The 22,951-nt window shown below is 37.8% G+C and overlaps 1 protein-coding gene across 2 annotated transcripts in view; it reads left to right on the forward strand.

The window, feature by feature from the left end:
- The first annotated feature begins 725 nt into the window (after positions 1–725).
- The window catches only part of LOC148951524 (uncharacterized), a 296,748-nt gene continuing 274,522 nt past the window's right edge, over positions 726–22,951 (forward strand). For both annotated transcript variants that reach the window (XM_089090920.1, XM_089090919.1), the window contains exons 1-2: positions 726–954; positions 12,771–13,406. In XM_089090920.1, the coding sequence (XP_088947046.1) occupies positions 757–954; positions 12,771–13,406 (834 nt within the window). In that variant the 5' untranslated portion in view covers positions 726–756. The remainder of the gene's footprint in view (positions 955–12,770; positions 13,407–22,951) is intronic.

Raw genomic sequence — 22,951 nt, forward strand, 5'->3', positions numbered from 1 at the left:
AATTTGCCACGGGGGGGGACTTTTTGGGGGAGAATTTTCAAAAGGGACGGGTATTTTCTATGGGAATATTTCCGCTGGGAATTTTCCACAGGGGTCATTTTCTTGGGGAATGTACCACACCCCTTTATTTAAGAATGAAATATTCAGTTAAAATGTTTGGAAAAACGTCAGTAAATGAAATACTAAAAAATGCTCATCAACTATACTTTTACCCTTATAAATGCTTTCAGCATAATATTACCAAAATTTTAGTCTAAACAACAGTTGGCTGAAGAGGAGATACCCCTTGCATATATCGAATAAATTACGTGGGTTTTAATGTCCGTCTACACTTTCAAGTGAAAACAAAACTATCTTCTAAATAAAATTTAGGTTTCTTGTCGATAACTTACCCAGGAAGTGCTAAATGTGAAGAGTTTTCCAACCAATCAATCAGTTTTTAAGTATTGTTGGAAAATATTTTTTGTTAGATAGCGCTTCTATTTCACGAATTAGCTGAAAATTATAAATGAATATCACTAATTAATAAATGAAAAAAAAGAACCAAGAGCATAAAAAATATTTTGCCAGCATATCCTGGAGTCGATAAATATATTTGCTTAGTGATACGTAATTTCTTATTCAAATATAAAGTCCTATAACTAATGGCGTTTCCGTCTATTAATTTTACCCGTAGCTTACCTTATCTAAGTCTAGTCTGAAATTTTTTCCTTATCACTCAACTTTTAGTCCATTTTTGGGAAACGGAAGGGAAATATGAAACTCATATTTTTCGGACTATTTTTAGCATCCTGGACCCAATTATTGACTGCTCAGCGTTTTTATAGCCGCCGAAGAACTCGCCAAGAATATCAAGAGCAACTTTTGCCCGATTATTCTTACGAATCAGGGTTTCCAGAGGGAAACGGCGGTGATTACGATGGAATAGATTATAATGTCGATTCATTTCCTAGAGTAAGTTTCTTACGATTACTCTATATTTGTCCTTCATTGTTATTAAGTTTATTTATTATTCCGTAAGTTTGAGCATATCAAATATTATTTTGAAAACTTGAATTCTTGCTCTTAGTCGAAACAAACCCTTTAAAAAAAAATTTATCAACAACCATGCATTTTCCAACTAATGAACCAGTTTGTAAGTATTGTTGTAAAATGATTTTTAAAATAAATCGATATTTTTTTTTAATTTGGAAATTGATAATGCTTATATTTGAACTTTTGTCAAGTCAAAGAAATACCTGACCTATTAAAAAAAAGAAGATGTTAACTAATTTTTTATATTTAGACATATTTTCACTCCAGATTTTAATAATTTTTTTACTATAGAACTTTGGATCGATCTTGAGGATGACTAGTATACAAATAAATGCATTGCAAATCTGCCTAATATCTTACCTTCTACAGTGCTGAAGTCAATCTGGCCCTCATCCCGTTGCAACCAATAATATAGACGAATATTGATTGACCATTTCAGAATAAAAATATTACTGTTATATATTTTGTTTCACCTGTTTATTAGTGTAAATTTGAACCTCTGATTTTTTGTTATGTTTAGAAAATAAAGACAGGCCTTCAACAATCAATACGACCAGATAAGAATCAATTCTATCGTATTTTTGTACTAAATATGTTAGCCTTGATAAGTTATTGTTGCACCCCCTCCCAAATAAAGTTATAAATCAATCTGATCCCAATCTCAGAGTGCACAATGATATACTTCAACAACTTCAAGAATTTTGCACCAGGCAATGAAAACTTTTAGATAATCCTGAGAAATATGTTAAACTATTTCTAAGAGCACCATGTGCATAGAAGTTTTCAAAAGGGTGCATCTGTAATATCTAAAGTATGAATGTAGTTATTGAGTCAAAATTTTCAGGGGGTGTTGAGGAGACAATGAATTTTATTAAAAGGCACTATACGCATCCAGGGCCTTTCTAGGCAGCAAAAGATGTCATCAAGCAACTAGGAATAGTCCCACTTCAGCATTTTGACAATTAAAATGTAATTTTTCCCAGAATTGGGCCAGAACATTAGAAAAAATCTGAGAATTATTAAAAGTCAGTTTCAGAGGTCATACTGGTAACGTTAATCGTTTGAACGTTCGCCAAGGATTCGATTACGAGATAGAGGTACATAAGCCCCAAAAAATCTGTTCATTACGAAGCTGATAGCTCATTTTGGGTAATCCCACTTCATTGGAAGAAAAAACTAATAAGATATGGTCTTTTTCTTTAAGTACTGTTCTTCTGAGCTTAAATTTTGATTTAAAGAAACAGATTTAAGAAGGGTCGAAGAACTCTGTACAATTAGCACTTCCTGGGTAAGTTACCGACAAGAAACATAAATTTTTCCAGAAAAAAAGTTTTGTTTTCACTTGAAAATGTAGACGGACAATAAAACCCACATAATTCATTCGATATATGGGAGGGGTATTCCCTCTTCAGCCCACTGTTGTTTAGACTAAAGTTTTAATAATATTATACTGAAAGCATTTATAAGGGTAAAAGTGTAATTGATGAGTATTTTTTAGTATTTCATTTACTGACGCTTTACCAGACATTCTAACTGAACATTTCAATCAAACAGTTCGTGGTATCGAACTGTAAGTAAGGAGCGACCTGGCTCAATGGTAACCAAAACTCTAAAAAACGGAATTTTTGATACCAATAGATGCATCAAAGGAATCAGATTTTAATTCTTATTTCAAATAAATAAGTTTCATCAAGTTTAATCATACCCATCAAAAGTTACGTGCCTGAGAAAATTTGGTTGATTTTCAAAAAAAGGGGGAAAGACCCCCCAAAGCTATAGAACCTTAATGAAAATCACACCATCATATTCAGCGTATCAGAGAACCCTACTGTAGAGGTTTCAAGCTTCTATCTACAAAAATGTGGAATTTTGTATTTTTTGCCAGAAGAAAGATCACGGATGCGTGTTTATTTTTTTTTTTCTTCTTTTCCCCAGGGGTAATCGTATTGAGCCAGTGGTCCTAGAAAATCTTAGGAGGGCTCATTGGAACGGAAATTAAAAGTTCTAGTGCCCTTTTTAAGTGACCAAAAAAAATGGAGGGCAACTAGGCCACCTCCCACGCTCATTTTTTTCCCAAAGTCACCCAATTAAAATTTTAAGATAGCCATTTTGTTCAGCATGGTCGAAAATTTAATAAATCTGTCTTTTAGGATTACTTAATCCCGCCCAGTCCCCGGGGGAAGGGCTGCAAGTTATAAACTTCGCCCATTGCTTACATATTGTATTGGTTACTGGGAAGTATACAGGCATTTTCAGGAAGGATTTTTTCTGGTGTGGGAGGGGGGGCGGGAGGAGGGGGTTACCATGGAGAATCTTTCCGTGGAGGATGTTTCTTTGGGGTAAGAGATATTTCTATGAAGGGGGCGCCGGATATCCAAGCATTATTTAAAAATCGATCAGAAATTAAATTTAAAAAAAAAAGACTTTTTTCAACTGAAAGTAAGAAGCAACATTATAACTTAAAACGAACAGAACTTATTACGTTTATGAAGGGGTTCTCCCCCAAGTCAATGCCTCGCTCTTTACGCTACAGTTTTTTTTAGTGCTTTCAAAAGAGCTATCTATTCTAATTTAACGGCCTTTGTGATTTAGGGGTTTTTGAATTTAATTTTGTTTTAACTTTTAACGTAAAGAGCATGGTATTGACTAAGGGGAGAACCCCCTCATATACGTAATAACATATACGTAATAAAAAAAAACAATAAAAAAAACAAGCGATACGGTTCAATAGTAATCGAAACTTTTAAAAACGGAATTTTGATGTCAATAAATGTCTCACAAGAATGGGGCTATAATGCTGATTCTAAATATATAAATTTTATTAAGTTTAGTATTACTCATCAAAGACTACGAGCCTGAGAAAACTTACCTTAATTTTTAAAGAGGGGGGAAACATCCCCTACAAGTGAAAGAATTTTAATGAAAATCATCCCCTACAAGTGAAAGAATTTTAATGAAAATCACACCGTCAGATTCAGCATATTAGACAACCCTATTACATAGGTTTCAAGCTCATATCTGCAAAAATCGGCAACTTTGTATTTTTTGCCAGAAGAAAAATATACGAATATAGAAGTTCGCTGCGTAAGTTAATTTGTAAGTCACGTCAGAACCAAATTTAGAGACAGCCATTTAGCAAAAGAAAAGTAAAATTTGTATACAATTTTTGTTTATTTACTCAATGACAGTAAGCCAAAATCAAAGCTGCATTAACTAAAAAACGATCAGAAATTAAATAAAAAAAAACAAGTTTTTTAAACTGAAAGTAAGGAGCGACATTAAAACTTAAAACGAACAGAAGTTATTCTGTATGTGAAAGGGGCTGTCCCCTCCTCAACGCCTCGCTCTTTACGCTAAAGTGTTACTCTGTCTCACAAATTTATTTTTTAAAACAATAAAAAACTTTAGCGTAAAGAGCGAGGCGTTGAGGAGGGGACGGCCCCTTTCATATACGGAATAATTTCTGTTCGTTTTAAGTTTTAATGTCGCTCCTTACTTTCAGTTTAAAAAACTGGTTTTTTTCTATATTTAATCTTAAATAAAGGGGTGTATTACATTCCCCAAGAAAATCTATTCTGTGGAAAATTTCCCATGAAAAATAAATGCTCCTTTTGAAAACTCTCCTCACAGAAAATGTCCCCTGAAAAGTCCCCCCCCCGTGGCAAATTTTCCCTTAAAAATCACCTCAGAACATTCCTCCCCGAAGAAGGTCCCCTAAGATCTCCCCCCAGGAAAATTTTTTTCCAAACGTAAAATTGACCAGCCAAGGGAAAATAAAGCCAAATAAGAAGAATGACGAAAATAGCATAATACTGCATCAGCTAATGTGGAGGGGATGTGGTTCGTTGTGTAGGTAAGAGGGGGGGAGGTACCAGATCCATAAAAAACGTCATTTCAATGCCCTAGTTGTGTAAGTATCCTTGAGACTTCAAATAAATATAGGAAGGATTACGCAGGGAGGAGGAGCAGGATACTATCTCTCGTTTTCCTTCATTTAGACTGAGCCTGAACAAGGGTGCTGCAGTGTGATACCTCCCTTTTTGTTGCAGAAAAATGTTTCTGACATGTATTTATAAACCTTCATTTAACTAAAGTAATTTGCTTCATATTTCATAGATTTATTCACAATGACGGGTAAGTGCCTATCAGCTATTATGAAGGATGGGCCGTGGGTCATTTTGTAGGCGGGAAAGAGGGAGATATCTCATAGAGTGGAATTAATGTCTAAATATCTTTACTCTTATTGAGCGTTCAGACAAATATAGAATGAGTTCTGGGAAGGGTGGAGGGGTAGAAATTGATATCTAATCCCTCATGGTTCCCATCATTTTCCCTGGTTTACGCCTTTATTATTGGTGCTGGGAGGCTCCTCCTATTGTGCTGGGATGCTCCTCCTATTGTGACAATCTTTTCTTATGTACCATAAAATGTTACAGTCACAGGTCTACTGGCACAGAGATGGAAAAGTCGGGGCGGTGAATCATCAGCCTCGCCAGGGAATGCTTTGAGGGGGATGGGTTTACAAATCCTACTAAGAGTTTTCTTTTCATCGATTTTCAATTGCAATACTTCTCTTTTCCATAATATATAAAATGCTTTAAATATTTAATTACGATGCACTTAAGCGTCAGAGAAAACTATTGTTGATGTTGCGATAGCTTTAGCCACGTAGACGATCAAGTCAATAAGAAGTAATACATATAAACAATATTACCCCCCCCCCTACATTCAAAATTCTGTAATAAAAATGCCATTAAAAACTTAGTCCGCAATACTTTTGTCCTAAATAAGAACGACTGCTGAAATTCAACGACTGTTGAATTGAAATAACAAGCTTTTTGAAAGCACTATATAACTTTTGCGTAACGAGCGAGGTGTTGAGGAGGGAGCAACCTCCCTCATACAAGGACTAGTTTCTGTTTGTTAATTTTAACTTTTAGTTCTGCTTATTACTTAGTTGAAAAAATTATTTTTTTTTTATTTTTCGTTTTGGATTTTTATTTATGTTTTATTTCTTGTCATTCTTTGTTTCGTGTTTTCGGGGCTGGGGGTTGATTGATTATAGTAGGCGCTGCCTTATTGGGAACAAGGAGCTCTGTCAACTTTAAATGAGCTCGGAATTGACTTTGAGTTTGTCTCCAAGAAAAAAGAAAAACAAAATATGCCCTTTAATGGTATTTAAGACAGGAAAACCTGAGTCGACAGAACCTAATACCTCCCCCTCCTCAGCACTTTTAGTAGTAATGCCTCTGGCCAGTTACATACCAAGCCCACGGGAAGTAATTAATCGTACTTGTTAGTGTCAGCCTTTTATTTCTGTACACTTCCATCATAGGTCAACCCTTCTATATTTGCCACCTAATTCATATTTTCAAATTATTTTCTTTAACCTTTATCTTACCCTGCCGTGATAACTCAACACCCTAAAACACGAAAAAAGAACTAAAATAAAATAAGAATATAGAAATAAATACTACAGGATATTCTTCATCTCATATTCTTCCTGAATTTTGGAATATAGGTCGAATATTCCGATATTTCTTCTTTTCTTCGTCAGTTTTATCTTTCATACTTTCTCTTAAGCTGCTGAAATTGCATATGGGATAAATTTTCCAGGGTGGTTCTCACGGTGGGCTTTCTGGGGGTATTTTCAAAGGGGAGTTTTGTATTGGGGGGATTTTTTGTGGGGAGGAATTTTCCGAGAGAATTTTCCATATTGGGTAGTTTTCTGGATGGAATTTTCCAGAGAAAATTTTAAGTGGGGGATTTCTGCTTGGGCAGGGATTTTCTGGTGAGAATAGGCCTAGCACCGATAAAATCAAATGCGCAAATGTACTTCAATAAGATCATCCGTGTTCAACGTATTGTGAAAATAATTTTTATCCCATTTAAATCTCTCTTGTGCTTGATCAGTCATTCTGAAGCAGAAGAGACAGAAACTTAAGAGGGGAAGTTTCATTCTTAAAGAGCAGGCAGTTAAGAAGGGGGTGTTCTCCTTAAATATGAAATAATTTTTTTATTTTGAATTGCAATGTCATTCATTATTTTCGTTTGAAAATACTATTTTTATTTTTTATTATCAAATCTAATGAGATTGCTGCAACCCCCCGCACAGCAATAGCAGGTGAGTTTGAACTTAAACAAAACATAAATCCATACAATCACCATACGGCGGGTGAGTTTGAACTTAAATAAAACAAAAATCTGTTCAATATGAAGGTAATGTTACACAGGTATCTTAAAGTCATTAAATATTTTAAATGCCCATTGACTTGTTACAGTACCTTACGGTCATTCAAGTAATTTTAACAAATGGTCACGACAAAATCTAAACTTAGTTCCAGAAACCATCTTTAATGTAACTATGCCCACGTCAATTTAATTATTTCTTAGGAAATTTTGGGGTAGGAGTTTTTTTTAGTTATGAAGTGATTGAATTTTCTTATTGTTTCAGAGATAATACAAGCTTTAAATACCTTTAGCAGCCCTCTTCTTCGCACATCATTTTAAAGTAGGTTAAGCGCGTTATTGGAGACTAACAAGGGCACCCGCTGAAAATCTTCCGGGGGGAGGGGGGGGGTAGATACCAGAATAGCGGAGATTAGGGAGAAATAAATTTTGTTGTAAAAAAATACAAAGAAGTATTTTCCGGGGGGGGGGGGCTATTATCCGCGGCGGGGTATTTTCCACTGGGGGTATTTTCCGCGAGGGGGTATTTTACAAGGGGTAGTCGCTGGGGGGGGGGGGAGTTAACGCAAGCCACCAGACTGATCATGATACCTTTAGACTGATCATATTTCAAACAGTGAGTAGTACGAAAATTTGATTCTATACCGGTATAGAAAAACCATGAGTTTTACTATAAAAAAAAGAATGGTTACTATTTTACTAATATTTTACTATTCAATTGAAGCCATTTATTTGTAATTTATTTAGAATTATTTGTAGATTAATTATTTATTATTTTTTTATTTATAAAAATATTAATATTTTTAATTCACAAATTCTGGAATCTTGACTAAATTCCCGTTCAGGTTTAAGCTAAAATTAAGCTTCATTATTATGAAAGAAGAGCAAGCAAAATTCCTAATAAGATAAGACATTATAGGATACAACCAATGGAATAGAGACAAGATGATCATTATAGACTTAAGCTAAATTAGAATCTTACCCCTTAATCAGGATTATATTTTAAAAATTAAGGAAAAGAATGAAAAAAAAATTAGACTTACGTTTTTAGCTTGACAAAATATGAGCAAAAACCAAGACCAAACTGACTCCTGGTAGGGCACGACGCTGTATATACCGTATATAAAACTTTCTTTGTTTATTAATTCCAAAATGCGATAAGCTTTATCAAGCTTATCGCACTATTGCTAGGGCATAAGACTGCCCTTGAGAGTCTTTACTCTACACCCTAAATCGGGTTCCAGTTTTAGTCTCTTTTAGATAGATTAATTAAAAAAACTTTTTCCACTAAATAAGTTTTTCAAAGAAAAGTAAAGAACTCCATTAAACAAAAAATGAACAAAAATAAAATAAAATAATCTACCAAGCGTGAAACTACCATAAATTAGCATCGATAAATAAATGAAACCCAAAACGAACAGAAATTACAATAATTAACTGAGTCAAACTCAAAACGAGCAGAAATTAACATAAGTTGGGTGCGAAACCCCTATGCCTTCCCAAGGCCAGAACAAAATTTGCACTTTACTGAAAAAATATAAATGTTTTTACTTTTATAGCTTTAATAAATCAAATAATATTAACATTTTTATTACTAAATATCAGTATATGTATATTAAACTGACAAAGCAAATTCATTTGTGTTTTTAATTACTCTCCACTCACTTTCGACTATTAAAAAGGGCAATTTCAATTTCCAATCAAATGAGCCCTTTTTTGAAATTTCTATAACAACTTTCTATATAAACTTTATATGCCCCCAGGGCATAACTTGAAACTCTTGCACTGAGGGCTCTGAGGGGGTTATCATCCTAAAAGACCTAATTTTAAGAACTTTCACTACATTGAACAAAATGGATAGTCACTCTCCAATCACTTTCAACTATTAAAAAAGGCACTAGCCCTTTCAATTTCCAATTGAATGAACCCTTTTGAAGTTTCTACGCTTTCAATAAAAACCTTATACGCCCCCAGGGCTTAACTTACAACCCTTGCCCTAAGGTCTATGAGGGGGGTGGGGGGGGGGGGTTGTCATCCTTAAAAACCTAATTTCCAAAACTTTTTACTATGTTGAATAAAATGGCTATCTAAAATATTGATTGGATGTGTTTGGAGAAAAGATGGGCGTCAGAGAGGGGGTTAGTTGCCTTCAAATCACTTTCGACTATTAAAAAGGGCACTAGCCATTTCAATTTCCAATCGAATGAGCCATTTTTGAAGTTTCTACGACAACGCGTTATATAAAGCCTTATATGCCCCTTGGGCATAATTTACAACCCTCGCCCTGAGGGCTGTGGAGGGGGGGGTTGTCATCCTCAAAGACCTAATTTCCAGAACTTAAAACTACGTTGAATAAAATGGCTATATCAATTTTTTTATTAGATGTGTTTTGGGAAAAGGTGGGCGTGAGAGGCGGGTTAGTTGCCCTCTAGTCACTTTCGACTATTAAAAAGGGCACTATCCCTTTGAATTTCCAGTCGAATGAGCCTTTTTAAAGTTTCTACGACAACGCCTTCTATAAAAATTTTATATGCCCCCAGGGCATAACTTGCAACCCTTGCCCTAAGGGCTGGGGGGGGCCGTCCTCAAAACATAATTTCTATCTGGAAATCAACTACGCTGAACAAAATGGCTATCTCAAAATTTTGATTGGATGTGTTTCGGGAAATGGTGGGCGTGGAAGGTGTGTTAGCCGCCTTTCAATCTTTTTCAACTCTTTTTCAACAAAGGGCACAAGCCACTCCAATTTCTAATTGAATGAGCGCTTTTCGAAGTTTCTACGACAACTTCTTCGATAAGAAGTGCCCTGCTCTAAAGGAAAAAATTAATAAATAATATATTGTGCCAACATCGTTCTTATATACCCCCAGGGCATAACTTAAAACCCTTGCCCTGAGGGTTGGGGGGGGAGCCCTCTTCTTTACTTAGTCCCTATTTCTTGTCTTGTTCTCGAGTGTCCCCGTTCTTTACTTAGGCAGCGCGATCGCGCTGCCTATGATTTATATAACAAATTTTTATATAAACCTTATATAACCCCAGGGCATAACTTACAACCCTTGCACTGAGGGCTCTGAGGGAGTTATCATCCTAAAAGACCTAATTTCGAGAACTTTTAACTACGTTGAACAAAATGCATATCTCAAAATTTTTATTCGATATGTTTGGGAAAATGGCGGGCTTGAGAGGGGTGTTAGTCGCTATCCAATCACTTTCAACTATTAAAAAAGGCACTAGCCCTTTCAATTTCCAATTGAATGAGCCCTTTTGAAGTTTCTGTGACAACACTTTCAATAAAAACTTTATTTACCCCCAAGGCATAACTTTTAACCCTTGCCCTGAGGGCTGTGGGGGGAGGGGTTGTCATCCTTAAGGACCTAATTTCCAAAACTTTCAACTACGCTGAATAAAATGGTTATCTAAAAACTTTGATTGAATGTGCTTGGGGAAAAGGTGGGCGTGAGGGGGGTTGCCCTCAACTCACTTTCGACTATTAAAAACGGTACTAGCCCTTTGAATTTCAAATCGAATGAGCCCTTTTTCAAGTTTCTACGACAAGAATTTCAATAAAAACTTTATATGCCCCCAGGGCATAACTTATAATCCTTGCCCTTAGGGTTGTGGGGGATCATCCTCCTCAAAAATATATTTTCTATCTGGAAATGAACTACGCTGAACAAATGGTAATCTCAAAATTTTTATTGGATGTGTTTGGCGGAATGATGGGCTTGGGGGGGGGGGGATAGTTGCCCTCCAATCTCTTTCGACTATTAAAAATGTCAATAGCGATTTGAATTTCCAATCGAATGAGCTTTTTTTGAAGTTTTTACGACAACGCCTTCTTTAAAAACCTTATATGCCCCCAGGACCTAACTTAAAACCCTTGCCCTGAGGGCTGTGGGGGAGTTTTCCTCAAAAACATATTTTCTATCTGGTAATCAACTACGCTGAACAAAATATCTATCTCAAAATTTTTACTGGATGTGTTTGGGGAAATTATGGGTGTGGGGGGGGCTAGTTGCCCTCTAATCACTCTCGACTATTAAAAAGGACACTAGCCCTTTGAATTTTCAATCGAATGAGCCTTTTTTGAAGTTCCTGTGACAACGCCTTCTATAAAAACCTTATATGCCCCCAGGGCATAACTTAGAACCCGTGCCCTGAGGGCTGTGACGGAGTGTCCTCCTCAGAAATATATTTTCTATCTGGAAATCAACTACGCTGAACAAAATCGCTATCTCGAAATTTTGATTGGATAGGTTTGGGGGAATGATGGGTGTGTGTGGGGGGGGGGCTAGTTGCCCTCCAATCACTTTCGACTATTAATAAAGGGCACTATAGCTTTCAATTTCCAATTGAATTATCCCCTTTTGAAGTTTCTACGACGACCCCTTCCATATGGAGTGCCCTGCTCTAAAAGAAAGAATAATAAATAGTACATTGTGCCAACATCGTTCTTATATGCCCTCAGGGCATAATTTGAAACACTTGCCCTGAGGGTTGTGGGGGAATGTCCTCCTCAAAACATATTTTCTATCTGGAAATCAACTACGCTGAACAAAATGGCTATCTCCAAATTTCGACTGGATGTGTTTGCGGGAATCATGGGCGTTGGGGCAGGCTAGTTGCCCTCCAATCACTTTTGACTATTAAAAAGGGCACTAGCCACTCCAATTTCCAATCGAATGAACCTTTTTCGAAGTTTCTACGACAACTCCTTCGATACGAAGTGCCCAAAACACATTGTGCCCATATCGTTTTTTGCCTAGGCAGCGCTAGGGCGCTGCCTATGATAAATAATGAGCTATATTGAGTTAGTCTAAAATCTAAGAATTGAATTAAATTCTGAATTGATTCTAGACAAGTTTTATAGCAGTTCTTAATGACAAAACAAAAATACGAAATAATTTTCTTTAATTAGTTGTTACGCTTCTATTTTCTTCCTACTCTGGTCTAAATTCCAGGGGGAACCATGGCCCCCCCTGTCCCCACCCCCTGAGGGTGCCCTTGCTGATTAAGAACATCAATGCTATCAAGCCTGTGCTTTTCCAAAAACCTCTTTATTGAAGAGTTGTTATCAGCTTTGAAAAATTATCATCAGGTTTTATAAGTTTTTTCTAAATGTTTTTATTAATTATCATCAGATGGCATTAGCTTTCATGCATAATTCTCAATAAAATCTATAATTCTCAATAAAAGATAAGACTCGGAGAATCTAGGCTGAAACCGCTTATATTTACCATATTATTTACGCTTTTCGTTTTATGCTTTCATTAACAATTATCAGCTTTCATTTTCACTGGCTACCTTTAACATATTCTTATTTTTATTATTCTTATTTATTCTTCTTTTGTCATTAATTATCATTAATGATTGTGATTAAAATCTCACTATTGGGAATGAGATCCAGGGGATGATGAATACAAACTTCCGTATTCTCTATATTATCTATGCTTTTCAGGTATAATAATTATGTTTACCCCTCTTCCCAAAAAGAGGAGTTTCATTGAAAAAGAGTAAAGCTTGATATATATCCTAATATCTTTTAGGAGCCAGCTCCTCCCCAGCCAGCACCTTCTGCAGGATGTGTTGGGAGCCAATGTTCTGCGTCTTGCACTGGTTCTGGATGCCAAATTCAAAGCACCTGTGAGGGACGTAATTGCGATCAAATTCCGTGTCGTGGTCCAAAGTGCCTAATACACCAAGTTTGCAGCGGTGAATGTAGTTATAATCCTTGCCAGGGAAGCTCCTGTCAAGTTAAAGAAATCTCTTGCCCTGGGAAGGATTGCCGAATAAGGACATATTGTGAGGGACGAGACTGCAAGTTAAGATCAGCATCAGGCCAAAATAGTATTACTCACACCATCTGTTCAGGAGATGATTGCATTGCCATTCCATGTGATAACTGTGCAGTCCGAACTCTATGTACCTCCGAAAATTGCAGATGCTTAAATCAATTTTGTGAAGTGAGGCACGCAATCAGTCAGTCAGGAGGTTGTAAAGGTTGTACGGAACGATGTGCAGAGTGTCAAGGAATAAAGGGTGAACCTGGTCAAAAGGGGCAAGTTGGAATGCAAGGAAGTACTGGATTTCCTGGTTTACAGGGACTTGAAGGGAGGTCAGGAAGAAAAGGATCTAAAGGAGACACGGGAGCTGCTGGAATGATAGGAGAGAGGGGCTATAGGGTAAGTTGTTGAAAGTTGTTAATTTGCCAATTTGCCAAGCATTCAAGGTTACGTTAATTTGGATATATTACTTCAGTTCTATTTAAAAAAAAAATTCTACTAACGTTCACCTTTCACTAAGGTCTAGAAATGAAACTATTTTCGGACTTTGATGTGTGGAATAACTATTTTAAAACTACTTTAGGCATACTTTAGGCAAAAAAAACTCTTTAATTTCATCGAGAAAAATATTTTTTTTATTTGATTTTTTTTATTTAAATTAATTATAATTGTGCGAGTTAAAACATAAATCACAAAAATTAGGGAAAAAACAATGTGAGTCCTTAAATATTTGCACGTGGCGTGTCCTTTCGCCTCTTATGTCCTTCCCTACACTAAACACTAATCTAAGCAACACGCAGAGTAACGTAAAATAGTTGATATACTTATTTACCCCCCCCCCTCCCAACCAGGAAAAACAATACGAACTCATTGCAAATATGAAACAATTCAAGAAAATTATTGTTGTTTTCGAGAACAGTTCTTAAATGTAAATATTCTCGAAAATTCTCTTTTCCAATCCTTACTGTATCTTTTCCAATTGTTTACTGTACCCCTCTGTATTCACTGCATAGATCTTCAACGATGACACGTACCCTAATAGCTAGTAAAAATAGCTGCACAACTGAAAACTTTCTTATAGTGAATAGTTCCATATTTCGAGGCCTAATGAGCCTAATTTTTTTTCGCCTAATTTTTTTTCGGATGCCTAATGAGCACCAAGAGCCTTAGAAATTAATATTGAGAATACTGAATTTCTGAATGTTCCACACTACCAATAATTGTTGTAAATTTTGCCCATAATTTGATATCTCACCCTTATTCACCTTTATTCACGTGAAAACCTATTTATGGGGATACTAATCGTCCATTTAATGTCCAAAGTAGCCTCTTTTAAGAGGATTTGCTTGACCAAAAGTTTGTCTGAACCTTAAAATTACTTGAGGATAACCATTGTTGTGTTCGATTTGACGCAAAAATGGGTTGAAATATATCCAGAAAAGGGATAAAGGATGCTAGTCAGCCCTCCAATTTTCTTTGAAAGACCTCTTTTGTGAAAAAGTTTTTTTTTTAATTAATACGTATATAAGATTGTTCACATCAAGCATTTATCAAACATTAAAAGTTTACTTATACCAAATTGTGTGTTTTTATGATGTTAATTTAAAAAAAAAATTCCACAAAAGTTTTCAAAGGAAAGTAAAGGGCTCCTTTAAACCAAAAATGACGAGAAATAAAATTAAATAATCTTACAAGCGTAAAACTACCACGAATCACCATCAATAAATAAATGAAACCCAAAAACAGACAGAAATTACAATAAATAACCGAGTCAAACTCAGAGCGAGCAAAAACTAACAGGAAGTAAGGCTGACAACCTCCATGTCTTCTGAAAGCCAGAACATAATTTGTATTCTACTAAAAAAAAAATACATTTGAAATCTTTTCATTTTTTTTATTTTAATTAATAAAAAACTATTGAGACTTTAAGGAATAAATATCAATATATGTGTATTAAACTGACAATCCGCGGTCTTTTTTTTTTTTTTTTTTTTTTTTTTTTTTTTTTTTTTTAGTAAAGCGCATGTTTTAAAGCGCAATGGACCAATTACATAATTGTGGGGGGTTAACATATCCAATATCCTTAGAGACATAGTTACTGGACCATTTAATTATGCTGAGCCAAATGGATGTCTCAAAATTTTGACTAGAGGCTTTTGGAAAATGTATGAACTTGTGAGGAGGGCTGCTTGCCCTCCAATCTCTATTGAATCTTAAAAAGGGCACCACTTGTAGAACTCTTTGATTTACTTCAACATCCGCCTAAATATTCCTTGGAAGCTTCAACTTAATACTCTTAGCTTGCATAGAAGCAATAGTTGCAGTAGTATTAGTAGCAGTATGCACATAGCACCTCTGATGCCATGCGTGTGTTTCAATTTAGTTCCATACTATTTCAATATTTCCCAAAATTTTCGCCTTAATACCAGTAGTAAGTATCTATGGAATTTGCTCTCTTTACGTTCCCTGGCACCTTTCCAAGGCTGATTACCAGACCGGTTATTTGGCAGTTTATAATGTAGTCAAACGTTTTTTGAGAGTATGATCGTAATAATACAATGTGGTCAAACAGGTTTTTTTTTCTGTTTTTGATAAGAATTGCACAATGAATGTACATCGTGAGTTCACGTGCACATTTTTCTTAAAAAACTGGTACATTTAAAAAGGGGTAATGAGATTTGCGAATTGGAGTGTAGGATTCACGAAATTGATCCTATTAAGGTGGAGTAAAAAAAAGAAAAGGGTTTAACATTTGCAAATACTTCAATGTGTTGTTAAAAGAAATAAAAAGTTCGAAATAGAAAAATTTAATAGTTAAGAAATAAAAATATTTAACAAGAAATGGCTGAAAAGTGTTTTGGGGGAGATGGGGTGATTGTGTACTGTATAATAAATATGTGATGTTTGGACAGTGTTGTCAATTTAAAATAGTTTAACGTTCCCTCCTTCCCCCATTTCTAAGGGCAGGGGAGGGGGGGGGGGTCAATTTTGGAGGGAAAACCAAAAATACTCAGAATCGAAAATAAACGGGATCTGCCTCAAGAGTGGCGCGCCACTCTAAGTGAACCTAGATCAACCCAACGTTTTGGATATCTCTCTCACTATGACTCTGTTTGTGTGTCGTGTCTGTGCGTGTGTCGTCTCAATGTGTGTCATCTCTGTGGGTGTGTCGTCTCTGTTTTTGTGTCTTCTCTGTATGTTTATCGTCTCTGTGTGTGTTTCGTCTTCTCTGTGTTTGTTGTCTTTGTGTGTGTGTGTGGGTGTGTGTGTGTGTGTTGTGTGTCTGTGTCGTCTCTGTTTTTGTGTCTTCTCTGTATGTTTGTCGTCTCTATGTGTGTGTCGCCTCTGTGTATGTGTCGTCTCTGTGTGTGTTTCGTCTGTGTGTGTGTGTGTGTCGTCTCTGTGTCTGTGTTGTCTCTATGTGTTTGTGTTGTCTCTGTGTGTTTGTAGGTTCTGTGTGTTTGTCCTCTCTGTGTGTGAATCGTCTCTTTGTGTCTGTCGTCTCTGTGTGTTTGTCATCTCTCTGTGTGTGTGTGTCGTCTCTCCATGTGTCTCGTCTCTGTGTGTTTGTCGTCTGTGTGTGTGTGTGTGTCGTCTCTATGTGTATGTTGTCTCTTTGTGTATGTCGTCTCTGTGTGGGTTAGTTGTCTGTGTTTGTGTCATCTCTGTTTGGGTGTAGTCTGTGTGTGTGTGTGTGTTGTCTATATTCTTTATTCGTCTCTATTTGTGTTTCGTATCTGTGTGTGTGTTTTCTCTCTGTGTGCGTGTTGTCTTGAGTGTCCTTACTAAAAAAACTACTGTATTAAAAAAAAAAATTAAATTGATCATAAGACCTAAATTATTTCATCAGATACGCCATGTCTCGTCTTTCTGTGTGTGTTGACTCTGTGTGTGTGTCTCGTCTCTGTGCATGTGTCGTCTCTATGTCTCGTTTCTGTGTGTTTGTCCTCTCTGTGTGTGATTCGTCTCTTTGTGTCTGTTGTCTCTGTGTGTTTGTCCTCTCTGTGTGTGAGTGGACTCTGTGTGGGTGTGTCGTCTCTGTGCATGTGTCGTAACTCTGCGTGTGTTGTCTCTGTGTTTGTTGTCTTTGTGTGTGTGTGTGTCGTCTCTATGTGAGTGTGTCGTCTCTGTTTTTGTGTCTTCTCTGTATGTTTGTCGTCTCTATGTGTGTGTCACCTCTGTGTATGTGTCGTCTCTGTGTGTGTTTTGTCTCTGTGTTTGTGTCGTCTTTGTGTTGTCTCTATGTGTGTGTTTCGTCTCTCTGTGTGTGTCGTTTCTGTGTGTTTGTCCTCTCTGTGTGTGAGTCGTCTCTTTGTGTCTGTCGTCTCTGTGTGTTTGTCCTCTCTGTGCATGAGTTGGCTCTGTGTGTGTGTCGTCTCTGTGTGTGTCTCGTATCTTTGTGTGTTTCGTATCTCTGTGTGTGTGTGTCGTCTCTTTGTGTATGTGTTGTCTCTGTGTGTTTGTCATCTCTGTGTGTGTGTCGTGTCTCTATGTGTCTCGTCTCTGTGTGTTTGTCGTCTCTGTGTGCGTTCGTGTGTGTGTTTGTGTGTGTGTCGTCTCTCTGTGTATGTCGTCACTTTGAGTATGTCGTCTCTGTGTGTGTGTCGTCTCTGTGTGTGTGTCGTCTCTTTATGGGTGTCGTCTCTCTGTGTGTATCTGTGTATGTTGTCTCTATGCATGTGTCGTCTCTCTGTGTGTTTTTTTTCTGTGTGTGTGTGTGTTCTCTCTGTGTGCGTGTTGTCTTGAGTGTCCTTACTAAAAAAGAATACTTTATTAAAAAAAAATTAAATTGATCGGACGACCTAAATTATTTCATGAGATACGTTATGTCTCGTCTCTCAGTATGTGTTGACTCTGTGTGTGTGTATCGTCTCTATGCATGTTTCATCTCTATGTGTCGTGTGTTGGTGTTTTTCTTCTCTGTGTGTGATTCGTCTCTTTGTGTCTGTCGTCTCTGTGTGTTTGTCCTCTCTGTGTGTGAGTGGACTCTGTGTATATGTGTGTGTGTGTCGTCTCTGTGCATGTGTCGTCTCTGTGGGTGTTTCGTATCTGTGTGTGTGTTGTCTCTGTGTGTTTGTCGTCTCTGTGTGCGAGTCATCTCTCTATGGGTTGTCGTCTCTGTGTGTGTGTCGTCTCTGTGTCTGTGTTGTCTCAATGTGTGTGTGTCGTCTCTGTGTATGTGTGTGTGTGTGTCGCTTGTATGTTCTGTTGGTCTGGCTATGGGTGTCGTCCCTATTTTTATGTCTTCTTTGATTATTTTCCTTATCTGTGTGTGTGTCGTATCTGTGTGTGTGTGTGTAATATCTGTTTGTAGGGTGTCTCTGTGTGTGTTGTCTCTATTTGTAGTTCGTCTATAAGTTTATGTCGTATCTGTGTGTGTGTGTGACGTCTCTTTGTTTGTGTCGTCTCCATGTGTGTTTGTCATTTCTGTGTGTGTGTGTCTCGTCTCTCTGTGTGTGTTGACTCTGTGTGTGTGTATCGTCTCTGTGCATGTGTCATCTCTATGTGTCGTTATTTTGTGTTTGTCCTCTCTGTGTGTGATTCGTCTCTTTGTGTCTGTCGTCTCTGTGTGTTCATCGTCTGTGTGTGTGACTGTAATCTGTGTGTGTGTCGTTTCCGTGCTATTATCATCTCTTCTAGTTTTTCTTATCTGTGAGTGTCATCTCTCTTACTGCGTTGTCTTTATGTGTGTGTCGGCTCTGTGTGTGTGTGTTGTTTATGTCTCCTTGTAATCTCTGTGCGGGTTTCTTCTCTGTGTGTGTTTCGTATCTGTGTGGGTGTTGTCACTGTGTGTTTGTCGTCTCTGTGTGCGTGTCGTCTCTCTATGTGTGTCGTCTCTGTGTGTTTGTCGTCTCTGTGTGTGAGTCGTCTCTATGTGTAAGTCGTCACTTTGAGTGTGTCGTCACTTTGTGTGTGTCGTCTGTCTGTGTGTGTCTTATCTCTATGTGTGTCGTCTCTGTGTGTGTGTCGTGTGTGTGTGTGTGTCTTCTCTCTGTGTCACTCGTAACTTTGTGTGTGTCGTCTGTGTGTGTGTGTGTCGTCTCTGTTTGGATGTGGTCTCTGTGTGTGTGTGTGTGTCGTCTCTATGTGTGTGTCGTCTCTATGTGTGTTTCGTATCTGTGTGTGTGTGAAGTCTCTTTGTGTGTGTCGTCTCTATGTGTGTTTGTCATTTCTGTGTGCGTGTCTCGTCTCTCTGTGTGTGTTGACTCTGTGTGTGTACCGTCTCTGTGCATGTGTCGTCGCTATGTGTCGTTTCTGTGTGTTTGTCCTCTCTGTGTGTGATTCGTCTCTTTGTGTCTGTCGTCTCTGTGTGTTTGTCGTCTCTCTGTGTGTGTGTCGTATCTATGTGTAAGTCGTCACTTTGAGTGTGTCGTCTCTGTGTGTGTGTCTTCTCTCTATGTGTGTCGTCTCTGTGTGTTTGTCGTCTCTGTGTGTGTGTCGTCTCTATGTGTAAGTCGTCACTTTGAGTGTGTCGTCTCTGTGTGTGTGTGTCGTCTCTGTGTGTGTGTCGTCTCTGTGTGGATGTTGTCTCTGTGTGTGTGTGTGTTGTCTCTATGTGTGTGTCGTCTCTATGTGTGTTTAGTCTCTGTGTGTGTGTCGTCTCTTTGTGTGTGTCGTCTCTATGTGTGTTTGTCATTTCTGTGTGTATGTCTCGTCTCTCTGTGTGTGTTGACTCTGTGTGTGTGTATCGTCTCTATGCATGTGTCGTCTCTATGTGTCGTTTCTGTGTGTTTGTCCTCTCTGTGTGTGATTCGTCTCTTTGTGTCTGTCGTCTCTGTGTGTTTTTTAAATTTTTAGGTCACCTGCCGGAGACTCTGGGCGGGTGGGCACCCCCAAATATTGTCCCAAATTCCTCTCTTAATTTAGCACTTGTTTACGGATGCCCAGCGTCTCCAATCATTTTCCTAATAGTATCTATTCATTGTCTCAGTTCAGTTTAGAAAATCTGAGCCAATTTCCACTTATTCAAATTTAGGGTCACTTGCCTGAGACTCTGGGCAGGTGAGGTGGGCACCTCCAAAAATTTGTCCCAACTTCCACTCACGCCTTAGAACTTATTCACGGATACCTAAAACCGTCAACGGTTAGACTGTTGCCCTAGCGGTAACCATGCCATGCTCTACACACATATCAACAATATATTTTTTGTTTTTTGTTTTCCATTTTCACAATGGGGTCCCAATCGAGCTCATGTCCATCGCTTAGCATTCAGGTCTTGACAAATAAAGCCCAGATAGTCGGACCCCAACGCTCCAATCTGAACACTGACTAAGACCCGAATTCTGAGCTAGTGAATTTCAACCATTCAGGCTGGTGGACTAAGACCCCAATTCTGAGCTAGTGAATTTCAACCTTTCAGGCAGGTCGACTGAGACCCCACTATTGAGCTAGTGTATTTAACCCATTCTGGCTGGTTGACTCAGACCCAAATACTGAGCTAGTGTATTTACACCATTCAGGCTGGTTGACTAAGACCCCAATTCTGAGCTAGTGAATTTCCACTATTCAGGCTGGTGGACTGGGACCCCAATTCTGAGCTAGTGGATTTCAACTATTCAGGCTGGTGGGCTGAGACCCCACTTCTGAGCTAGTGAATTTCAACCATTCAGGCTGGTGGACTGAGACCCCACTTCTGAGCTAGTGGATTTCAACCATTCTGACACTTTGACTTTTCATTACCAATTAAATTAAAAAATAAGCATTTTCAACTAGAAATAAGGAGCATCGTTAAAAACTAAGACGAATGGAAATTATCCCGTATATGAAGTTAGCTACCCCTCCGAAATACCTTGTTCTTTATGTTAGACTTTGACTTTTCATTCCCAATTAAATTAAAAAATAAGCATTTTCAACTAGAAATAAGGAGCATCGTTAAAAACTAAGACGAATGGAAATTATCCCGTATATGAAGTTAGCTAACCACTCCGAAATAACTTGTTCTTTATGTTTGTCTTTGACTTTTCATTCCCAATTAAATTAAAAAATAAGCATTTTCAACTAGAAATAAGGAGCATCGTTAAAAACTAAGACGAATGGAAATTATCCCGTATATGAAGTTAGCAACCCCCTCCAAAATATCTTGTTCTTTATGTTAGAGTTTGACTTTTCATTCCCAATTAAATTAAAAAATAAGCATTTTCAACTCGAAATAAGCAGCATCGTAAAAAAAACTAAGACGAATGGAAATTATCTTCGATTCTGTATATTTTTGTTCCCCCTCCAAACTTGACCCCCCTCCCCTGCCCTCAGAATAAGAGGGAGGAAGGGTATATTATCCGTCACCTTGAGATAGGTCACATGTATTTTAGCTTACGTTCATTTTTTGGTTTTCACTACAAAATTGACCCCCTCCCCGTCCCCTGCCCTCAGAAATTGGGGAAGGAGGGGCCGCTGAGCCTTCCCCTTGAGGCAGATAACGCTTTATTTTCGATTCTGAGCATTTTGATTTTTTTTTCAAAATTGAGCCCCCTCCCCTGCCCTCAGAAACGGGGGAAGGAAGGGCCTCTGAGCCTTGCCCTTGAGGCAGATCCCGTTTATTTTCGATTCTGAGTATTTTTGGTTTTCCCTCCAAAATTGACCCCCCCCTCCCTTGCCCTCAGAAATGGAGGAAGGAGGGGCCTCTGAGCCTTGCCCTTGAGGCAGATCCCGTTTATTTTTGATTCTGATTATTTTTGTCTTTCCCTCCAAATTTGAAACCCCCCCTCCCCTGCCCTCAGAAATGGGGAAACGAATGTCATGTGAGCCTTGTCCTTGAGGCAGATGCCATTTATTGTCGATTCTGAGTATTATTTGTTTTGCCGCTAAAATTTTCCCCCCCCACCCCTGCCCGCAGAAATGGGGGAATGAAGGGCCTCTAAGCCTTCCCCTTGAGGCAGATCCCGTTTATTTTCGATTCTGAGTATTTTTGGTTTTCCCTCCAAAATTGACCCTCCCCCCTCCCCTTCCCTCAGAAATGGGGGAACGAAGGGCCTCTGAGCCTTCCCCTTCAGGCAGATCCCATTTATTTTAGATTCTGAGTATTTTTGGTTTTCCCTCTAAAATTTACCCCCCCCTCCCCTGCCCTCAGAAATAGGATAAGGAAGGAACGTTGAGCTTTTTTAAATTTGCAACAATGTCCAAACATCACATGTTTATTATAACGTCCACAATCACCCCCATACACCCAAAACGCATCTCAGCCGTTTCTAGTAGATTATTTTTATTTCTTAACTATTTTAAATTGACAACACATTGAAGTATTTGCAAATGCTAAACCCTTTTCTTTTTTTTCTCCACCTTAATAGGATCAAATTCGCGAATCCTACACTCCAATTCGCAAATCTCATTACCCCTTTTTAAATGTACCAGTTTTTTAAGAAAAATGTGCACGTGAACTCACGATGTACATTCATTGTGCAATTCTTATCAAAACAGAAAAAAAACCTGTTTGACCACATTATATTATTACGACCATACTCTCAAAAAATGTTTGACTACATTATACACTGCCAAATAAGCAGTCTGGTAATCTGCCTTGGAAAGCTTCCAGGGAACGTAAAGAGAGCAAATTCAATATATACTTACTACTAATACCCTTAGTTTTAGTAGCAGCAGTAGAATTAGTTACAGTAAAATTAATGGTAGTAGTCTTAGCTTTAGTGGCAGTAGTAGTAGTATGAGTAGAAGCAGTAGCATTAGGTTGCAAATATTGTCTTTTGGTTAGTTCAACATTCCCCACAACAAGCCCTGTTTGTTTCAACTTCAATCACCAAATTGTTCCGAAGATATTGCTGTTACGTCCTTTTGACAAACTGCATACAAAGGATGTCTTGTGATTAAGTTCACCCCCCCCCCCCAAAAAAAAATCCTTGAACAGTTTACCTTCATACTTTTAGGTATAGTTGTAATAGTAGTTACAGCAGTAGTATTGGTGTTGCTAGTAATAGTATTAATAGCAATAGGGG

The sequence above is a fragment of the Artemia sp. Qi Xiang Cuo genome, chromosome 6 (assembly GCF_049724085.1).
Source record: "Artemia sp. Qi Xiang Cuo chromosome 6, ASM4972408v1, whole genome shotgun sequence".
NCBI lineage: Eukaryota > Metazoa > Arthropoda > Branchiopoda > Anostraca > Artemiidae > Artemia > Artemia sp. Qi Xiang Cuo.